At 43.7% G+C, this 21,408-nt stretch overlaps 2 protein-coding genes across 10 annotated transcripts in view; both read right to left on the minus strand.

Moving 5' to 3' along the window:
* Positions 1 to 10,118, minus strand: LOC147193897 (adhesion G protein-coupled receptor G2-like). Of its 2 annotated transcripts, XM_086131519.1 has the most exons (23): positions 9,990 to 10,118; positions 9,812 to 9,920; positions 9,013 to 9,071; positions 8,206 to 8,256; positions 7,556 to 7,626; positions 7,024 to 7,478; positions 6,918 to 6,939; positions 6,804 to 6,841; positions 6,433 to 6,563; positions 6,263 to 6,344; positions 6,121 to 6,158; positions 5,736 to 6,027; positions 5,359 to 5,515; positions 4,557 to 4,721; positions 4,345 to 4,467; positions 4,140 to 4,185; positions 3,953 to 4,056; positions 3,443 to 3,567; positions 2,720 to 3,091; positions 2,350 to 2,633; positions 1,283 to 1,384; positions 1,039 to 1,149; positions 1 to 959 (listed from the first exon to the last, which is right to left on the minus strand). In XM_086131519.1, exons 2-23 carry the CDS (start codon positions 9,862 to 9,864, stop codon positions 838 to 840), a joined length of 3,003 nt encoding a protein of 1,000 aa, XP_085987645.1. In that variant the 5' UTR covers positions 9,865 to 9,920; positions 9,990 to 10,118; the 3' UTR covers positions 1 to 837. The 2 variants fall into 2 exon arrangements, with proteins under 2 accessions (XP_085987645.1, XP_085987644.1); XM_086131518.1 differs by lacking the exon at positions 9,990 to 10,118 and having other exon boundaries at positions 9,812 to 9,960.
* The window catches only part of LOC147193898 (gamma-aminobutyric acid receptor subunit rho-3-like), a 21,412-nt gene continuing 10,099 nt past the window's right edge, over positions 10,096 to 21,408 (minus strand). Inside the window, exons 3-13 of one of the 8 annotated variants that reach the window (XM_086131523.1) lie at positions 18,275 to 18,593; positions 17,290 to 17,328; positions 17,101 to 17,213; positions 15,026 to 15,093; positions 14,728 to 14,951; positions 13,478 to 13,560; positions 12,914 to 13,051; positions 12,586 to 12,738; positions 11,593 to 11,786; positions 11,147 to 11,435; positions 10,096 to 10,256 (exon numbers count right to left, since the gene is read on the minus strand). In XM_086131523.1, coding sequence (XP_085987649.1) covers positions 10,099 to 10,256; positions 11,147 to 11,435; positions 11,593 to 11,786; positions 12,586 to 12,738; positions 12,914 to 13,051; positions 13,478 to 13,560; positions 14,728 to 14,951; positions 15,026 to 15,093; positions 17,101 to 17,213; positions 17,290 to 17,328; positions 18,275 to 18,417 — 1,602 coding nt within the window. In that variant the 5' untranslated portion in view covers positions 18,418 to 18,593 and the 3' untranslated portion in view covers positions 10,096 to 10,098. Of the gene's footprint in view, positions 10,257 to 10,907; positions 11,436 to 11,536; positions 11,787 to 12,585; positions 12,739 to 12,913; positions 13,052 to 13,477; positions 13,561 to 14,727; positions 14,952 to 15,025; positions 15,094 to 17,100; positions 17,214 to 17,289; positions 17,423 to 18,274; positions 20,598 to 21,408 lie in introns of those variants that run through there. The other 7 variants (XM_086131522.1, XM_086131521.1, XM_086131527.1 and 4 more) reach the window with 7 other exon arrangements.

A 21,408-nucleotide genomic window follows, 5' to 3' on the forward strand; every position in this document is an offset into this window, starting at 1 on the left:
TCACTTGGTGGCATTTATTTATTCCCTCGCTATTTGTTTTTTATGGGGGGGTTTTTGGGCGAATGGACTATTTTTTTTTTCTCCCACGACAAATATTTAATCAACTTGAATGAAAGAAAGCCTCTGTATTTTTGAAAAAGAATGTGACGTGATGTCATGAAAATTTCACAAGCGTTAAAAAGTAGCATCTAAAAAAGTAAAAACAAGGAGCTGCGATTCACTCACACTAACCCAATGGGTTTGACTTTGGGTGAGATGTTAATTGGTTATTAAAGAACAGGAAGTCAGTAAAATGCATGTTATCATTTCCATTCTCGTTTGATGTGGTTGTGATGGAAGAGCTGCAACGATACCAGCAGGGTTCAGTCACATTTTACAACTATGATTGTTTTAAACTTTCAAAGCTGAATGATGAAATGGTCATTACTGGATTCGCTTGGTTAAAACTGTCTTTAGTGGAGGGGAAAAATTGGCTATAATATACAGGAACCAAAAGGGCCCTTATAAAGTGAATGCAAAGAAAAGAAGAACAATGGGAAATGTCATGAATTAGCCTGTCAGCTTGAGACATTTTTAAAAATCCTCTTCAACAAATATCCTTTGTTCAGGAATGAACAAAATAGAATGTGTGAGAAGGTTAAAGTGCTCGCTCCAAATCTTCTTGACGCCTAAAGTGCTTTGGCGGTGAATACTTTTGGGGAACGAATCCTCACGGATGAATGCATGTGTTTGTGTCACAAACACCGAAAGAACAAAGTGGGCGTTTCAGCTTTTAAGGATCCTGACAAGCGCAAATATTTTAAAAACGGTCTTTTAAAAAACTGGCAATATTGCTTTTTAAGTATAATACGAATGTGTGCGTGAGGGCATTTGATGGCTTCTCTGCTCCCCGTCGTCGAGAACGACGTCCGCGCTGGGTTCTTCGTCAGCGGTGATGATTCTGTCTTCCAACGGATTTCCTGAAGCAAAACATCCCTGTCATTAAAAAAAAAACGGGAAAGCCACAGAAGAGACGGTGAACTTTTATTTCTAGCTGACCTATGCCGTGAGTCTGCTCCAAGTTGTGACTGAGGAAAGCCGATGAGTTGTTGGACGGCGGTCCGCTCACTGAGGCTCTCTTCACCATCTGCGTTGCCGTGCGACTCCATTCTGTAGAAAGCGGGACAAATTCCGGTGAGCTGAGTTATTACACGCGTCTCATCTCATACCCAACTTTAAAATCTTTGACTTTACAGCAAGCAGGTATGAACTGAACAACTTTTGGGAAAACTCAAAATGTTACCCAAGTTCTCAGCTAGCCTCATTTTTCCGAAACAGAGGTATGCCCGCCAGTGCCTCCTCACCACGTCTTTCACCGCACAATGGAACACAAATATGAAGAAACCTGCAAACGAGGATGCATTTTAGTGTAGACGCACGCGAGCGGCACGAGTTTTCCCCGCTAGGCGGTTACGACAAAACAGTGGTGCCTTGAGCTACGAGTGAGCCAACATCTACAGTGAAACTCCTCTACAACGAAATCATGTTTGCAGCAAGAAATTTTTCACAACAGGGGGTTTTTCACTGCAGCAAATTTGATCTCGATGTAAACACAAACGTATGTGTACACGCGCACATAAACATATGTGTACTCTTCTTTTTTTATTCCAATAGTGCATAAGTATTAGTATACACTTATTTGACACTTCAGATAGTCAGTGTAGAAAGAAAAAGAGGGAAAGAAATTGTGAAACTTACGATCAGCATTCACTTTCACTGACATCAATTTCGTGGATAAAGTATTTTATTTTGCTTCCTGTGTCTTTCATTTTGATCACTTTTATCCTCTTTTACAGCGTCAGAGCTCTTCTTGTCTTGGCTACTTGACATCCAAAGGTCAGTTTTGTAGCCATTTTAGCAATGCAACGTTCTTGCTGTGTCTGAAACTAACAATAACAAATACTTCCTGGATGACTGCGCATGTGTAAACCAGTGTGGTGGTTTCTGTTGCCGTTTCCGAACGAAGCAGTAGAGGTCACTGTGGGTTTGACTTAGTTGTAGTGAATCTCTTAGCGAGGAAAGAGCAGAGAAAAAGATTTCGTATAACGCAACAGGGGGTTTTTTTTCATTGTATGGGGGGCAGGAGAGTAGGAATGGTGTTAATGCATAAAGATTTTTTCACACTAGGGGGTATTTTCGCCCATGTGGGTTTCGTTGTAGAGGAGTATCACTGTATCGGGAAAGGTGATGAGTGATTTGAATTGTGGGTTTCAAGCGTTAAATGACACCGGTCAACACATTTCCAAATGTGCAGTTTTCATCGCAAGACAATTAAGTCTTTGTTTTGGGGGTGAAGCTCCCGCGTCTCACCTTGCAAGGCGTTACAGATGGCGAAGAGGTACATGAAGGGCAGGTTGACGGGCCCCCAGGCGAAAAAGGCGAAGCCCCAGGTGAGGCCCAGCAGGATGGTCACGCCCACCACGCTGCGCACGTCCTGGCCGGTGGAGCGGTGCTGCGAGTTGTGCGGGTTCTGCCGCTTGATCTTCTGCAGCTGGACCAGCACCACCACCAACACGATCAAGTTGAACAGGAAGACGACGCAGAAGTAGGCCACCGCCGCCACGTAGAAGGCAATGTCGTTTTTTAGCCAGCAGCTGTCGGAGACGGGAACGGATTTCTTGGACGAAAGGCGATGTTGATTGTATGAGGAGATATTTGAGACGGCGGGTAAAGGACTCACAAGTCATCACTTGTGCCGTCGGAAAATCTCCCGTACGACACCAGTCCGTAGTTGTCCTTGTCGACGGCGATGACGATGATGACCACGATGACGGGCGCCCCCCAGCCTGCCAGCGAGAACCAGACGATGTAGCGCGGGACGTGCATGTTGAACACCTTGACGAGGGCCAGGTACATGTGCACGCCCTCCAGGCCCATCCAGGTGAAGGCGGCCAGCAGGAAGTAGTGCAGGAACCAAGCGGTGGAGATGCATAGGCCCACGGCGTCCGGGTACAGAGCCAGCCAAGCGTCCACCAGGAAGACCAGGTTGAGGAGCAGCAGAGCCACGCACAGCTGGATCAGGATTTTGGAAGGCATGTCCTTGCGCAGTTTGCTGCAACGGTTTCACACAAAAGCGGTCTATTCGTCAGCTGTTCGATTTCAGCGCAACCGATGTGTTCCGTGCGCTCGGCTTGCCCTGGCCGACGAATCGGAGGATGGAAAAATTAAAATGCTATTTTGGGATGGCTCGCGGCCCGCTGAGGCAAATCAGTCATCCGACTAGTCTGAGAAACGCTCCCAAAAAAAAAAATATCTGACCACCACAAACACTTCTGGAAGCTGTACTGTTGAGAATCCTTTTTTTTTTTTTAAGAATGTCATGGAACAAATATCAGGGTTGAGGTTTTAACGGCAGGTCACCTGACTTGCCCACCGCTGGTATGTTGCGGCACTCACTACTCACCCAAAGGCCAAGTATGTGAGGAGCGTCAATGCCAGGAAAACGGCAGAGATCCCGCAGCCGATATATGTGATGAAGGTCAAAATGGTGGCGTTCACTCGACTGGTTAGAGGCTCCCTGGCGAGGTCCTGGATGAGGAGGCAACGTTATACATGTAGTTGGAAAAAGTGGGATCTCGCAACGAAAATTATTTGGACCACGATAATTAAAAAGAGAAAAAAAATGGTTTTGACTCAAGTTCATTCCTGGTTTAAAACCAACTTTGATGACTTGATCCAAATATGTTCATTGCCATCACACGTTTAATGATCACCAGTACCAGATATAAATATGAGGCAGCTCAGTTCTACCACAGAAAACTACATAAAGATACTGTGAACTTAATAACTCTATGATAGACTCAATCAAAAGCGAAACAAGTTTCTTCTCGCAGACGCCAGCGTACCGAATGAAGTAGATGACTGGCCTTCACTAGCAATCTTATCATCGGTCAAAGTCAAAACGCAGGCTTACCAGCAGGATCGAGAAACTCGTGAGATGGTCGCAGCCACAAACTGTCACCTCGTCTGTGCTGTTGTGGACATAACAGCCGTTTGTGTTCCAGCCGCCGGATCGCTCTGCCAGCGGAAGAAAAGCGACCGCGCATTCATGCGTTATAGCCGCATTCGTCCGAATGGATGTTTTGAAGGAAAACTCTCACCATTTAACGCAAAGTCCCAGAAGACGCATGTCGCCACGTAATTAGCCTGGAGTTTAGCGAAGGCAAAAACAGAAGTTGTTCATCACAGATTTGCAGATGTATGGTTTTCATTGAGGGGTAGCTTCGCGTGGCTTTCATTAGTGCCGCCTCGAGCCAGTAAATGTACAGGACGAAAAAAAAATGTCTTTAAAAGATAAACACTGACGGGAATGGGCTCCACGTTCCTGAGGCTAATCACAACTTGCTCCCGAAGTCCCGCGACTGTCAAGTTGGCCAAACTCGCTCCCAGAATCCCGCTGTTGAGTCGACGTTTTCCTAAAGATGCGTCCTACGTGGACAGAGGACACGCAGCACTTTCCGGAAAATTCCAGTGCATTGCGATGCACCAGTGTATGGTACTTGTTGAGTGAGTGAGACCTGAAATGCTGAGCTTTTCTGGTAAAAGTTGAAGTGGACTCTGGAGGCCATCCGCTGCTCCTCCGAGGTGAGGTTTTGCGTGAGGGAGGCGGGTAGCGTGATGGAGCCCTGAGGGATGGAGGAGTTGTTCCTCACACTCCTTGGAAACCTGGGATCGGCTCGGACCTTAAAGATAAGAAATCCTTTATTAGTCTCGCAATGGAGAAATTGCCAATTCACAGCAGCAAAGTTAGGAAAGGAAGAAGTAGAAGAACAAAATATAGGAGCTGCTGTAAAGGCGGCCACTCTCGCGGCGCCATCTTGAAGTCAAAATAACACAACAAAACACATAAGACGCAGACAATCGTGCAATCTGAACCACTTTCCTAAATAAACGCATACGAGGACTTAACATTGAAATTTTCCATTTCATAAAATAGGATTGATCGGCACAGCATTTGTTTTCTGGTATAAAACGTCAAATCAGAGGTGTCGGCCTATTCAAGTCCCGTAACTGCAAATCGTGCTACAATCACTGTTGATTAGGATGATTTGAACTAATATGACTAAAATCAAATCTAGCCCTTTAAATATTTACTTGAGAAAGAATAAGAATGTATTCCGTGAAAAAACTCAAATACCGAGTCTGTAGTTTTAGTTGCGCTCACGTTTTTGCAGAGAGCTTCTTTTTTTTTTTTTGCGCCAACAGTATTTCATTGGCTCAACAACATTTATTTTAAGACGTTCTTTTACCGTCACGTATTGGAACTTTGGCGGTCTAATCACATGTCCCTTAGCTCTTCCTAAAGCTGCAGTACCATACCTGTGCGTTGCTGGGGTCGGAGATGGAGAAAAGCACTTGTTGGAAATTACTTGCATCCACCGCTTTGACGGACAGAGCCAAAGCTGGCGACAAGAGAGTTTCCGTTTCTGCTTCAAGGACCAATTTGAGGCCCACCGTATCAACCATGCTTATAATTCTGATGAAGAAACAAGAAGAACGTTTAATTCATTATTTGGGGGAAGCAAAAGATTGGCACAACAGATTCCTTTTTTCGCCCCTAAACGGTACCCACGATGAAAAGCCCCCTGCTGGACACGATATGCAACTACCCAAACAAGCTACTGTACAAAAATGAGATAACTGACATCAAACAATGACACAAATAAATAAATCATGGCATAAAACACGAACGCGACCTGCTGTAGGAGCTCGCCAGTGTCTCTGCAGGGGCGTCCAACAGATTGCTGACGATGTGGACGGTGGTGTTCGCCAGTGCCAGGCTGATATTGGGGCCCGCCAACAGGTCCTCCAACTGAGACACCAGCTGATCCACCTGGCTGGAGTTAAGTCTGGACGCATTGGCGGACAGCTCGAGGAGAGCGTTGGCTTGGCTCTCCGTGTCATTAGGTGAGACGGTGGAGACGTGAGGGGATGATGTCGTATTACCGGAGGCCGTGTTTGGTTGTGCGGTCGTCACATTTGGGGTCGCTGTGGAAGACGCAGTTGGAAGACACCGCTCCTCTTAGCTGCACCGCCACATTTTTACCTTGAACTTATAATCAGGAATATGTCGGCGCTCACCTGTAGCACACGGAGGTGCGGCAAACGCCGAGTCTTCACTGTCAAATGAAATTGCCATTCATTCATAGTTCATGTCTCCGACGCAAAAGTGACGAGGAGACCGAAAGGGAAAATCCACAGCGCTTGAAATGAACTGCTTTACCATTTTGAATTGTTCGCATTTGGTGTATAAACGCAGCTTTTTTCATCCAGGTGATCACTGCCGCAGGCATCGTTTAGAGGACCTGTTAATGAGAACATAGAAAAGTTACGTTAAAAAAAAAAAAAAAAAAGCACAACAACAACAATAAAAAAATATTTTGGAGCACTCACTCAAGAGATTGGTTCTTTTGGGCACTGCGTGGATGTCAGAGGAAGTTGGATTGGCTGTGCAGATTGTTTGGAGGATGCAACACGGCGACGCCTTCTGCCTCAGCGCCAGAACCGCCGAGCAGTTGGTCTTTCTGATCAAGAAGACGACTTTCTGTACTTTTATTCTCACTGTGGACACTTCATTAGGAACGACACGACTTTTATCAGTAGAAGGGGAAGGATTTTAAATACCGCTCTTGTTTTGCACTGAAATTAGACTTTCACTCTGGTGTATATATTTTTTGAGGGGCGGGGGGGGGTTACAAAGAACATTTTTTTTCAAGTTTTCAAAAAAATGATGAATGTTACATGCAGTTCAATCAAACCGATACCTTATTTCCGTCTTCTTTGCACAGGAAACTTCAACTCCCTGTGATAAGACATGAATGCAAATTAACACGATCGGGCCAAATAACGACAGTACTTGTGAGAGCGAGACTGCAAACCTGAAATAAGCCACCCGAGTTCCTGGAAAAGAATAATAGAAATATGATCACCAAAACCGTGTAAGACCAATGCCAGTGAACTAAAAAATAAAAAATTATGACATACCTCAGAATGTTTTTTTGAATGAAATGTGCATTGTTTGAGTTGGGCATTTTTTCTGCCCTCTTGGTTCTGATAGTCCTTGTTGTGTTGCTACCAGCATCACTGGTCGTTGCTCCAGTTGTGTCAGACATTGCTGTTGTAGCTGCAGCTGGGGTTGTCGCTGCAGTCGGATTGTTTTGTAGTGTAGTTGTGGCTACCGTTGTATCGTTTTGCAAAATGGTCGTGGCTGCGGTCGTGTTCCGTAACGCGGTCGTAGCCGCGGCGGTGGTGTTGCTTTGTAACGTGTTACTAAAAGTGGCTGCGGTTGTGTTGGTGCCATGAGTCTCGTTTGTCGTCGTCGTCGTCGTCGTCCCCGCTGAAGAGTTTGCCGATGTAGTTTGCAACGGAGGTGGTAAAGCTGTGGTTTCCGTGTGGGAAAAAACACAGCTTCCCAGATTGTTTTGGAACACATCCTGGAGCTGAGAAGTGGAACAGAACCGTTTTTTGGGAGGGGGGGCTTTGTTGTTTTTGACACAATACATCATTTTAAACATACCCAGGATGCAATTTCCGATTCATTCTTCGCAGGGCCCGTCACTTTGATAGCGATTTCTACTAAGTAGTGTTCTGCAGTGAGAGAAGGCAATGAAATGAAAACGGAGCAGCAATTTATACTGTATCAAAGGTTTTCTGCTTCTCGCCTTTCAATCGATTACAATTTGCATTTTCTTATTTCGTATTTTTGTCTGCTGCTGATTCATGTGGTACTTGCTAAAATAAATTAATCAGACATTGCTTATCAGTTACTCGGTGCGAGTAGGGTTTTTTCTCCTCCTGAATACTCCCCGAAATAATGACTCTCATTTCGAGGACTACGTACTTTTACCTCAGTCACACTAACTTACTTGAGTACAATTTGTGTCTATTCTATTGAGTTTTAAACAGGACAGCGATTTTAAATTGGTAAAAATTGATGCCGTTGTTAAATCCAGCTTCTTTCATCTTAGGCAGCTGGCTAAAGTAAAACCTCTCCTTTCTCATGAGCACTTTGAAACAGGAAGGTCGTAGTAGCATTTTGTAAGGCCTTATTTGGAACTATCAGAAGCCACACGCACAACATGTCATACCCGGCACCTGCCGGCGTCATCTATCAACACCCGAGTACAGGTTATACCACTGATGCCGAACGTGAGTGTGCAAGCTTACCTGAAGTCACATGAGGCGGCGTCGTGGAGGGTTCAGTCCAGGAAGCGAGACCTGCATGACGAGGAAACAGATACCGTACTTAGCATTATTCTTGGGAATGACTCAACGATGTCACTGAAATTAAGACTTCACTTTCGGATGTTCCACACAAACAAACACATTCTTTTTGTTGTTGTTGTTTTGGGGATGCTGAGTGCGTCCAGTTTTAGGGTGAGGTTACTTGGATTGTCTGCATTTCAATTGTCATTGTCCAAATGGACTTTGGCTGGATAAAACATTGACGTCAACATCAAAACAGCTGTCAAGATGAGACACATCTCCAATCTACATTCACAATACAGTATAAGAAGAAAATGACCCCCCCCCCCCATACATGGGATGACTTATATTGTTTCGAATTTATTATATTCCTAAAATCAAAAGAGCACTTTGGATTGATCAAAAATACTCCAAATGTGTGAGGTCATTTCTTCTCTCTCTTCGTTAGACTCTCCGTGTTTGCAAAGAATCTGCTGGACTTTTGGGTTGTCATTGCACAATGCACGCAGACAGTATTCTGACTGGAACAACGGGTTTCCTAAAGAAATAGAATGGAATGCTTGAATGTGTGTACAACATGACAAGTGATTTATGGTGTCCATTCGGGACTTAAAAATAGACCACAATGCAGCATTTGCCATCAATCACCAGAAGCATTTATTTATCAATGCGGCTCTAAAAAAACATTTGTATTCTTTTTGACTGACTAAACTTGCTGCTCATTTGACCTTTTTTTTATTTATTTATAATTTTGTGTTGTGACTTTACCTGTGAATAGTAGGAGCAGGTGGATGACCTTTGGTATTTGTGAACTTGGCTTGTTCACTCTGGAACATCACAAATAGATCAATGTACAAAAAACATCAATGACATGCATCCTCATTAAATGACAACAGTGTATAAAAGGAATCTTCGTGGACCCATGTGGGGAGTGACCAATGGTTCGGGAAGGAAAAAAAAAGGAAATTGACCAAATTTGGATATGGGTCTCCACCTGACAATCACAATGTGCTGTACAACAACAGAGAATAGGGTGAGTAATGAAGACAACTTAATCACACCTGCGGGGTGCTTCTAATGGTTGTAACCCTTTGTGGAATATGTCATTTGTCTGTGTTATTTATTTTCGTCATGATCATTCTCTTGTTTTAGTTAATAAAACTTTGGACGGAGAAATAAATCACCAGATTCGCACCGATATTGTACGATAATTTAAACACCGGAGCTTCCTTCACCTTTTCGAGTCAAGAGTAAAACTTTCCTTTCAGTGACCCAAATTGACCAAAAAACTGCCAATATTGCCATCATATCGACATATAACAACTCTAACTATAAAAGATCCGCACAAAATGAATTACTTCAGAAAACAAACATCAACTCGGTGCAGGCGCTTTATTCTGACAATCGGCCACCCATTACCAGTCTATCTAAAATAAGACCTGCACTTTCTAAAGTTGGCGAAGAAATGTTTATCTGGATACCCGAAATTAAAGCACGACATCGATTATGAAAACAAACTGATGGTGGGAATTAAGCGAGCGCCTTCAAGAAAGAAAACTCATGTTACCTGATGACGGTTAAATCTGCGTTTGTCCAAGAAGATCCTGTGGAAAATGCCATGATGCCACGCACATTTTACAAAGATTTACAAAGCTCCCGTCGGGTTATATTCAAAGCTGTGAAAGAAAAATCCAAGTCACTTGATTGATGACGTCCATGGTGATTATTCTTGTTAGCAGGTTTACATCAAGTCTGTCACGCCGGCGACTTCTGCGACGCGCCCACTCAGTCATCGGCATGAAAAGGTTGACTTCGCAAAACATGGAAACTCACTGCTTCCACAGCCAAGGAAGGTTAAACTGAATTAACTTTCCATTTAGATAAGAGCGGGTGGGGAAAATCACTCAACATGTTTGTTTGAAGGAACGTGTTTCTATTGTGTTGAGTTCGAGGGCGTGCCCTTGCGTGGTAGCCCGACCAGGGTACTTTCGATGGGAAGATGTGACACATGCCTGTTTCCAGGGCAACAAAACAAGAGATTAAACAGAGTCGTTAGAAGAAATCGAGCGTAAATCATCTAAATTACCATTGTGTGCACCTGCTTGTCGTGACTGTCACCAGCAAACAACACTTTTGCTTCCGTCTACAATGAGCCATTTAGCCTAGCCTAGCATAGCATCACCTTTTCTGAATGTGTTTTTTTTTAACTGCAAAACTGTGCTTGAACTACTTTCTACCCACTTATTAAGTTTGAGAAACAGTCAACGCTCTCAGCTGAGTGCCCCTGAACACAAAAACATGTCGGTAAAGTGTGTTTTCAGTCACAATGCAATAAAAGAAAGAAACAATTTTCATCAGATGAGAAGTTTTGTGGAACGCTATCAAGTTGGTTATGAGTAAAACATTTTTTTATGCTTGTATGTTAGCACATTTCGGTCCGTACTTTCTCTCTTTTACATAAAAAAAAATAAAGGAGTTGAATTGATGAGTACTCGTGCTACTTTCACCAGAGTATTTTTTAACACAAATATTTGTACATAACCTCAATTCGAGTAAAAGCGAGCGAGTACTTTTGACACCTCTGCAAACTACACGTCACTCCTAATCCCGTATATTGTAAACCGAGGACCCTGTTTATCCAAAACAACAAAAGAAACATTAACAACACTGCATACGTTTACTTTTCATTTTAGAGATATTTTACAATAAATATGCATTTTACTCTGCGGCAATTAAGCAACGGAATACAATCCCAAGACTGAAATAATCATCTGATTCAAAAGCTTTGTACAACAATAAAACAGACAAAAGTTAAAATCCTATGACTGTGATGTTTTCACACGCGCGCACACACACACACACACACACACACCTGCAATGAGAGTGTGTTACGCATACATACTCCAGTAAATGACATTGAAGAGCAGGTAGGCCAGAGGGAATAAAACCCTGGAGTAGGAGTCAATCATGTAGCTGTTGCTCATTATGAAACGGAGGTTGTGTTTTAACGGGTTCCTGCGGCGTAGCCTGGTACCCTCTGGGGGGGCCGACACAGTGGAGTTTCGTGACTGTGCGTTCCTCTCTGTGTTCGGTGTGCTGGAAACCTCGGGGAAAGAGGTCAGGTCAATGTCGTTGTCATGGAAACAGCCATCGAAAGCCATGGCCTGTGTGGCGTTGTAGGACGCCGGGATCTGTAACGACAAAGGCAAGAGAAGGCGGGGTTACGTTTCGAGATCAAGCAGTCAATCCAGATGGTGCAAAAATGATTTTGTGTGGGTCAAAAAAGTCGCACGAGATTTATGGAGGGAATAAAAAAAATCCAGTCAGCAAAGTGGGAGCGTTGGCGACCTGTGCCCTCTTGAGCTTCTTCATCTCCTCCACTGTGGTGAAATAGTTGACGGCTGCGTACTCGATGACGGAGAGAAAGACAAAAAGGAAGCTGGCCCACAGGTAGATGTCCACCGCTTTCACGTAAGACACCTGAGGCATTGAGGAGGACACGCCGGTGATGATGGTGGACATGGTCAACACGGTGGTGATGCCTGCGTGCGGGGAGCACAAGTTATTTCACTATATGATACCTTGGAAACTCTGTGCACGTGTTTGTGTTTTTTTCCACGTACGTTCTAAAAAACATGAATTGTATTTTTTTTCGTTTTTTAAAAAATGAGATATAAATAATGGCCATTACTTGTAGATTACTGCATGCATTGTATTAAACAGAGAATCCCAACTACTGTATTTCATATGGTATGGAAAGGGGGTTGTAATTGTGCATAGACGCCACAAGATGGCGGCCAAGCACTTAAAACGGAGAGCAGCATTGAGCGTTAACACTGCGTTTCGAGCGTGTGCCCAATAATGAATCCCCGTTACATAAACAACTATTCAGTCATTACATATTATTCAACACAAACCAATCCGCTTCACATCACCAATACTAGTAGCTTAGCGTACGAGCCTAAATCAGACGCTAGCCTAAACTGACGTGGGTAAACCGCTGTGAGGACTACCGCTGTAAAATAAACAAATAAATATGTGAAAATGGATATTTCGAGGGTGACTTTAGTGCATTGCATGTGCTCGATACACATATTTTTGTTTTATTTCATTATTTCTGAGAACATTTGATTATCCCAAAACCAAAATGTTTTACATTGAGGCGACCAATTTTACATCATTTACTTCCATTACTTTTAGAACATTACAGTCAGTGTTTTCACATCCAGAACTCACTTGACTATTTTTAAATCAATGTATTTAGAATCCTCTGAATAAAAAAAAAAAAAACAACTCTCAAACATTTAAGTTTATGAATATATAATGAAAAATGTGATGTACCCAAGGAGACACGGGCGGGCACGGCCCTCCTGTCTATCCAGAAAGACACCCAGGACAGCATTACCATCAGCATGGTGGGAAAATATGTCTGCAGCATGAAGAAGAATATGTGCCTCCTGAGGATGAAATTAATGTAGAGACGATTGTACCATCCTGAAAAAAAAAAGGAAAAAAAGGCTGAGGATCATTAAAGAAATAAAACATGGGGGTGGGACAGCAACAAAAAGCGACAGTTCAAACCAACACCATGTATTGACATCATATATTGCTTAAAAATATATATATACAGTATATTTTTTTCTTAATTTCGAAAGTTAATTCCACAAACCAGTACTGCTGTAGAAGGCGAGCCCAAAAGAAGGCTGGAAATCTTCAACAAAAAACTGAGACAGCACAATCTCGTCAGTCCTTAATGAATCATTCCCATTCTTCCAGTACAGCATCAGGTCGTTCTCATTGTAAGCATCTTCAAGAAAGGGGGAAAAAAAAAGCACAAGGATGAACTTCACATATTGCCTCTCTTGGATGCTGTTCTCAGAGAAGAGAATAGTGCATGAAAATGGAACTCCTGGCTCTCCTCTGAGATTAGGATACATGTTTTATTCATGCAATGTTGACCCTTAACAAAGATTAGCAAGATTTAAAAGAAAAAAAAAAGGTTCTAAATGGAGGGAAATCCTCACTCGTGCTGCACTTAGAGCAAGTTTGATCAACAACAAAGTATGGAAGGGAAATATAATCCTCTTTAAAGCCGTCATTAAAGAAAACTATATAATGGACAGTGTCTGATCTGAATTAACAGTAGATGTCGCGACCGTATTCTATGCGAGAATGACGATAAACAAGGCTACACATTTCCAAAAGACCATTCCAAACTTTGCGGTATACTCACAGCTCTCCAGTTCCAGAGAGCAGTTCTGTGTGTCGAGAGGGAAGCTGCTGAAGTCCATCGAGCAAAGCGCTGTCACGGTAATCCTAAAGCAAAACTCGCAGTTAAAGAAACACACAAACTACAAGAAGTAAATTCTCATGATGGCAACAGTGGGACCAAACGCGTCTGGTGGGCCGAGAACTGACCCGTCGTACCAATTTGTACAGAATAGGTAATCATTGGATAAGTTACTTTTGCTGGTATTTTATACATGATTCTTTTGCTCGGTAAAAATCACCACCTTAATTACGTCGAAAATAAAACAGTATCGTGTATGGGCTGTGATTTTTAATTTTTTTTTCATTACTGTCTTTCAAGTTAGAAGATAAACCGCATTGAACCAGACGCATATGGAAAGTATGTTTTTTGTTTTTGAATGTATACAGATTATGAGGTCTTCTACCACGGCAGCAGCTGTCCAGCATCGTCAACCGAGCCAACTTGTGATCACAAACGTAGCATTGTTTACAGTTATATGGAACAAGACGTCCGAGAAAAATCTTGGATAATGAGCCACTTGCTGCTTCACCAAATGTTTAAAGACAAAGACATGACTGTCCGACGACATGCGGCAGCATGTTGTTTCTTTGCTTCTGGCCGACTGGCTAGTGAGGGTGCTAAAAATATCTAAAAGCCTGACGGCGCCGCAAAAAAAAAAAAAATTAAGCCAACCCTCATTGCTTTGAAATGGAAAGTCTTTTGTGTGCAGTACGTCTGATTTTTCTTGCTGATTCCTGCATTATTTATAAATAAATAAAGGACTGCGTTAAACATTCTTGTTGTGAAACGTTAACAAGTGATATATCACTATCTTGAATCGGTGCCTTTAATCAGATCTCCATCGGAAATGTATTGACACAAAAACAGGAAAGATGTCGTCGCACCGTCCCCTGCTAAAATCATCCCGTGACTAAATTTGACCATTCGGTGTGTAATTTATGAGGCAAAGCGTGAATCCGAAAACACGGTCAACCGCATTACTGATCTTATGGCCCATTCAATTACTAATTACTGCTATTCGTTGTGCACAATCTGCTGGGGCAGTCTGTGGCGCCATATTGTCAACATGAGGGACTGAAATGGATATCAGGAATGTGCAAAGCCTGCCCACAGACAATATTGTTGGAACAGGAACAGTCCTGTTGATTTCGTCATCTTGGTAATGTTGTTTTTTTTTTTTTGGTTTTGTTTGTTTGTTGTTGTTTTTTTACCGGACACTGTAGAGGATGTTGCCGTCAGGAAAAACCCTCAGCATGATATTCTCCATGGTTGTGTCATGGATGAAAGAGCGCTTGGAGTGGACAAAGAACACGTCGGGCACCCAGATCTTCTTCACGAGACGCGAGTCGAAGGTTCGGCTCTTGTTGCTGCTGGAGGGGAAGGCCAGTCGGTCGTCCTGCCAGTAATGCCTCAAGTACAGAGTCATGGTGAAGTCCTAAACGTTATAAAGCACAACCCTGTACATTGGTTTCAAGTGCAGAGGAAGACTTCCCAAAGCGTCGTGCATACCATGTTTACTTCACTGATGCTGTCGACGCTCTCTACCTGGACGTCGATGCCAACGGGGATGGCTGAACCTGGCACAAAAGGTCACAAGTCAACATACATCAGGGTTCAGCGGCAGCCGGATGACACGTTGTCATGATGATGTCACCCGCCATGTTTTCACCATCTGTACATCCATGACGGATTACGCATTTTTATGGCCCCGATCGGCCTGGGAAGAGAAGGTGTAATCCACACTATAGCGACATAGAGGCCAGGGACAACGACATGTTAGGTAATCATGACTGGTAAGCTCAGAGCTCAGCGCCTGTCATATAGTAAAGACGCTAGGACAGTCTTGACTGACAGATGCTGATCAAATGCCCCGGATACATCAAGCTTACTCTAACAAATTTACATTTATTTCCACGCTTGTATATTAGTGCCTACGGTACATGAGTTAGTGGCACAGATGTATATTGGTTAGACTTCGACACTGTTTTTTTTTAATTTATTTATTTTTTTTTAAATCAATCAACTGCCAGAGCCAGTGTGCGTGCAAACACCGGCATACTGCTTGCGAGCAATTTCATTCTTTTATGAGGACACCAAAGACATTTTATAACATTAAGCCACTTACAATCCGGGACATAATGAAGTGGCCAATGAGTATATACTGTATGTTCATTTCTTGAACTTCACAGAACCACAACCACAAGTTCCATCTTAACCGTCTGCGCCGCAATACGGGAAGGTTAGCTGTCACACGCGGAAGCAGCTATATGGTACTATTCGAAACAGTACGTTTATTACCTTATTGTTTCGTGGCGCCATGATGAAAATGTCCGAGGTGAGGTATACGAATCCTGTCCAATCGCTACCATTACCTAATGACAATAACCACTCAGAAGCATCATTCCTCGATTACAATAGCATAGGGAAGGAGGGATTATACCCGGCGGACCATAGGCTTGGTTTTCCTAATAAATATTGCTGGTTCCATACAATAAAACAGGACGCAATATAATGGCTAAAAGGTCAACTATAACTTTATAGTGTGAAGATGCGGCAAGCAATAACAAGATTTTACAGAACTCCAAAGTAGTTTATTACGTTGGGATTAGTGTATATACATTTTGATTTCACCTGATGGCTTTGAATAGGATTTTTCGCTAGGCAACAGAATAGCATCTACCGTATTGTATATCGGCTAGCCGCCACCGACCACTGCAAAATATAAAAACATCTTGTCCAAGATGATATTGTAAGGATCCGCTCAATAGGCCTTGTCAGATCTACCCTAATATTTGTCGCCGCGCTATGTGACTAATTTGGCAATCAAAATAGTAAGCGCAGCTCTACGCTCAGCTCAACGAGGTGGTACAGTTCTAGGGCCACTGTAAATCACGATATTTCCTTCACTGTTTGTCGGGTAAAATGAAGCCTAAGGTAGCAAGTCTTTTGGACTGCTTGCTAGTCACTCGCAGGTCATATGGAGACAAACGTCCATTCACATGTATATGGACAATTTATATTTTTTGATGAATGTAACATTCATGTTTTGTAATTTTTTTTCTTGGCAGAATAGTTCTTATACAGCTGTTTGTATTGGATCTCATTCATTTGCGTGTCATGTTGTGGTTGGCTGCTGTATGTTTTGCTAGCATGCGGGGTCGTAAACGTCAATGGAAAGTGCCAACGATATAGCCAGGACCACCCAAAGCTGAGCGTTAAAGACAAGGAAAATACAAAACTGCATTTCTTGACTTGGATTTTCTTACTCGTTTTCCATTTTGGGGCCATTTTGAGGCAAACGTATTCGACGTGTGTGCTGTTGATACGGCTGATATTTTTCAATCGCCTCGACACATCAGGCTCCGCGATGAGGTGCGCAGTTGAGATGATTTGATTTGCACTACTGTCTGCAACCATTGTCTCACGCAGACTATCTAGGTCACCAAGGGCTTTTTGGGGAGGTGTAATAGCAAGGACAGCACAGTAACCTAGATCGGTCTTCGGCGGGTTGGGGGGGGGGGGGGGTATGGGGGGGCGCATAGGTATAGAAAGCGTGACGGACAAAGCGAATATGTGGTTCTTACCTCCGAAGCCCGGCCGCATGGCAAAATCGTGGTCCTCTATTCGAAGCAGCTGTTCCGATTTAATGAGCAACGACTTTGTGCTGTCAAGCTTTTTCATCTTGAGGTCCACTCGTCTAAGACGCAAAGAGGACAAACAGGGCTGAGGCCGACAGAAAATCTCTTTCGGTCTTTATCTTTCATTGAACTGACATCTGGTGGAGACTTCGTTGACCACTGCTTGGAGTTGAGCTGTGTGATTAAAAAGAGAGCTTGTGATCCAAATAATGGCAGTTCCTCGTTTGCTGGGAAGCTCTTCAAACATCTTTTCAACTGGCTTGTCTTGCTTGTGTTGTTATGGGGAATCAAGCAAATAATTGTGACAAAATTAGACTCGAAATGTGAACTCTCACCTGGCATCAACCAACCCCAAGGCCTCACTTAACTTTATCCACCAGGGTCAACGATGGAAGGAGTCAAGATCTTTGACAAATTCATGGTCGCATGCGACCGTAACGATTTCTGCATTCAACCATGCATGGATATTTTACTAAATTTTTTTTTTTTTAGTACTCATGTTAAGATGTAGAAAATGTGAGAAGAATCTAAATACACTACAGACAGACTACTTATCAATCAAATGCATGCAGGAGGGAAACAAATAGGTTCAGGTATTTATGGCAACTTTAGCGAAGCAATTTTGGCGGAATCACTCCGAGATTTCATCTTAAAGAATCAGAATTCATTTGTAATTTAGGTCATGTTTAGGCCACAATATTTTTTGGAGGGTCATAAGAAAGCATGTATGCAAAGTAAGAAGTGATATTTACTCTAACCTAAAAAAATTGTAGAGGTAGAACAAAAAATTTGCCAATCGTGTCCCTTAAAACTGGCCCAATACTCAGAATTTCAGGATTTCAGCAGAATTTTTTTTTTTGTAGTCCTTCGTGAAAGCAGACCGATTAATGTTTGTGGTTATTAAAAAAATAATAATAATCTGCGTTTACTTCGGGAAGCTTTCTGACTTTACACATCCAACCGGTAACGGAATCATATTCGTTTGTACACTGTCACTTTGAAATGATGCCCTGTTTTTGAACCAAAGGAATGAAACCCAAAACCCTCCCAAAAGAAACGACAGCTCACCAACAGACAGCCCATCAATGAAGATAAAGCAGAGAAGCACACTTGAGCTCACCCGCCGTGTTTTTGTCTGTTGACGTCTCCGAGGTCGAGCTCCTTGTGTCTCCTCTTGCTGGGGAAGTGGCTGCCGTTCAGCTGCGTGACAGGCCACCAGCAGGCGAAGCACAGGAGTCGTAAGGCCAGGAGGACCGCTCTCATGGTGAAAGCGGTGCTGGGAACGCTAGAGGATCCCCCCACCGCCCGAGCGTCCTCCCCCTGCCCTCCGATGGAAGCCTCAGTCCCCGTCCCTTACTGGCACGTCCATGTTCCGGCAGCGCTCATTCCGCTGTGGCTTGCGCACGCCCAATCATGGTCGCACCGTCCTGCACTCTCATCTGCGGCAAAAGCGCTATACATGAGTCCAGATAGTCCCCTGATTGAGTTTGGTTGTCAAATGTGCCATCCGTCCTCTTGCATCTCTTGCCGGAACGTGCTTCGCCGCTGACCTTAACAGTCTCCACCCTCTTGTCTAAAACCAAATATCAATTTATTCCAATAACGACAAAGGAATACCATTAATTCCTCCCTAATCTTCTTATCTGTGGTTGGCGAAATCTTTCGGTAACCTACAAACTGGAGGCAGCCGAGGGCGGGGAGGGGAGCGGGGATAATACAACCAGTGGTTTCATCATCATTCTGAAGAGATAAAAATAAAAAATAAAAAAGCCTGTAGCCTACTTTTACAGACAACGGGATTTTCCCCTCCAGATGCACTCTTGTCATCGGGGTGGGATGCGAATGATCCCAAGCAGAGGGGACAGATGTCAGCATATGTTTGTTTGGCCCACCTCTGTAAACGTTGCATTTGCATGGCTCGGCCCGACGACATGAGGGATATGAGCCGCTTTCACCTTGGGGAGGGGGAACAAATGCGATTCTGTTTAAGGTTACGCGTGTACGAATAAATGACCAACGTTGTGTTTGCGGCAAACTCACATTACGGAATTATGGGCAAAAAGTGCCAATTTGGTTTCACTGTATTATGAAATCTCCCAAACGCGTGTTGGGGGGGCAGGGTGAGCTCCGGTCCGATGTAGCCAAGGTTGAATTTTTTGGCCCGAATTCCAAAACGTACGCTTGGCACAAAGGCAAACACCGCTCATCACCAAAAGAACAGCGCTCATACGGGTGAGGCATGGTGGTGGCAGCATGCCTTCCTTCAACTGGACAAGGTGGAAGGAATTATGAGCAGTTCAAAATGGAAAGCTGTTTTTAGCACAAAAACGTCTGGCTTTTGCTAGAATCCCCCCCCCCCCCCGCGCCCAAAAAGCCTACTAGAACATCTGAAGTTCATTTGAGATTCATCAGAGGCACGTTAAATGATGGCAGGTGTATGCTTACTCCAATCTCACATGAATCTGAATGTGAATGAATTCCGATCACAGCGACGTTCCGGTTGTAAGAGGGTGTGCACACTTGTGCAACCACACTATTGATTTGATGAATTTTTTTTTATTCAATTTTTTAAAACAGATTTAAGGTCTCATTAACGTTGGGAAACGTTTTGAAACGAGTCCATGTGCTCTCATGATTTTAATCACAGACGCGTGACATTGAAACAGGGGGTGTGTAGACTTTTTGTATTAACCGTGGATAAGTTCCACCTGCACTTTAAGTAACATTTGCTGTGCTGATGTTTTTTTTTTTGTTAGTTGCTGTTGTTTGGTTTGATATCTACTTGAATTAATAATAGTATGCTCTCGTGAGGGATGCAGGTGTGTCGGCGGGAGCGTTCACGTGAAACGGGAACACATTTGGAAGGCCGGGGTGTCGCGTGATGGAGCATTCACACGGAGCTTGTTAAACATTCACCCGCCGAGTTAATTAGTCAGTGTTGCATTCGTGTTTCGGAGGATGTAAAGTCGAGTCGCGTCGATGCAACTCACTGCACCGCAGCGATTGTTCTCACATTACTTCAAGACATGGCAGGGACGCGGGCATCCGGCATGCTGCTGCTTATTTTCTTGGGGGAATTCTTCGCCACGCTCTCAAAAGGTAACGTCAACGTCTCGTCCTACGCAACATAAAAACAATACGGTCACCGGTAAATGTGCACTCGGCCGTTCAAGCGATGGATGATGCCGGATGTGATGCCGGATGATTTCAATGTGACTTTCATGAAAGATGATGTCAATCTTAACTCATTCACTCCCAAAGACGTTTTTAAACGTCTTTTCAGACTTGGTCTCGAATTGGCTGGTACTGAATGAGTTAAGAAATGATAACGCGGGTTCTAGCGACGTGATCCTGCACGCTAAACGACGCTCATCTCGTCCTCGCAGACGCCAACGTCTCCTGCATCATCCACGACGATTGCCTCCTACCCTGCAGCTTCCGACCCCCCGGCACCGTGGTGATCCACTGGTACAAGCAGCAAATACCCGTCCACAGCTACTACTACAACAAGGACCAGTTTGGACTGCAAAATAAACATTTCAGCGGGCGGACTTGCCTATTTAACGCTCACATCCCCAATGGGAACGCATCGCTCCTCCTCAGGAGGGTCAAAGTTCAGGACAAGGGCAGGTACAAGTGTTACACGAGCACGCGGAAGGGGAACCAGGAACTCTTTGTAAATCTGGAAGTGAAGGGTCAGTCGATTTTTTGTTTTTTTGGCTCATTTTCGAGAATATATTTACATCGCAGCGATGCCACTACTAGGCCCCTGCATTGACTCTTTTTGCTAAATCTAATGAAACTGTTGTGAAACAAAAGAAATAAATGCTGATCATGTATTGTGCTTAATGAGTGCAGTGTAGGGCAAATAGCGCCCTCTGTTGGAGATTTATTTTACTGCTGCCGGGGAAGGCTCTGGGATGAAATTTAAAATATGGCGCTCGGAAACAATCGATGTTATAGTTAATCCACCCCAAAAAAAGTGTTTGATGGGGTTTAAGTCAGGATGAGGTTTCTGGACCAAAACAGGGCTTTCCTCAACTATCTTTGTCCAAAAACGTCTTGGTACAAGACTCACCATTCTGGCTCCTTATGACCCGATAGGTGCTCATCCGTTTTCAATTCTCTATCTTCTTCCAAAGCGCCGATCCAATCAGTCATCATGGAGCTGAGAGATGAGACGGTCACATGTTCCTCCAGCAACATTTACCCGCTGCCCCAGGTGACGTGGGCTACCGACCCCCCCTCCGCAGA

This window comes from Hippocampus guttulatus, chromosome 15, assembly GCF_054856545.1.
Source record: "Hippocampus guttulatus isolate MCC_2025c chromosome 15, RoL_Hgut_1.0, whole genome shotgun sequence".
Classification (NCBI taxonomy): Eukaryota; Metazoa; Chordata; class Actinopteri; order Syngnathiformes; family Syngnathidae; genus Hippocampus; species Hippocampus guttulatus.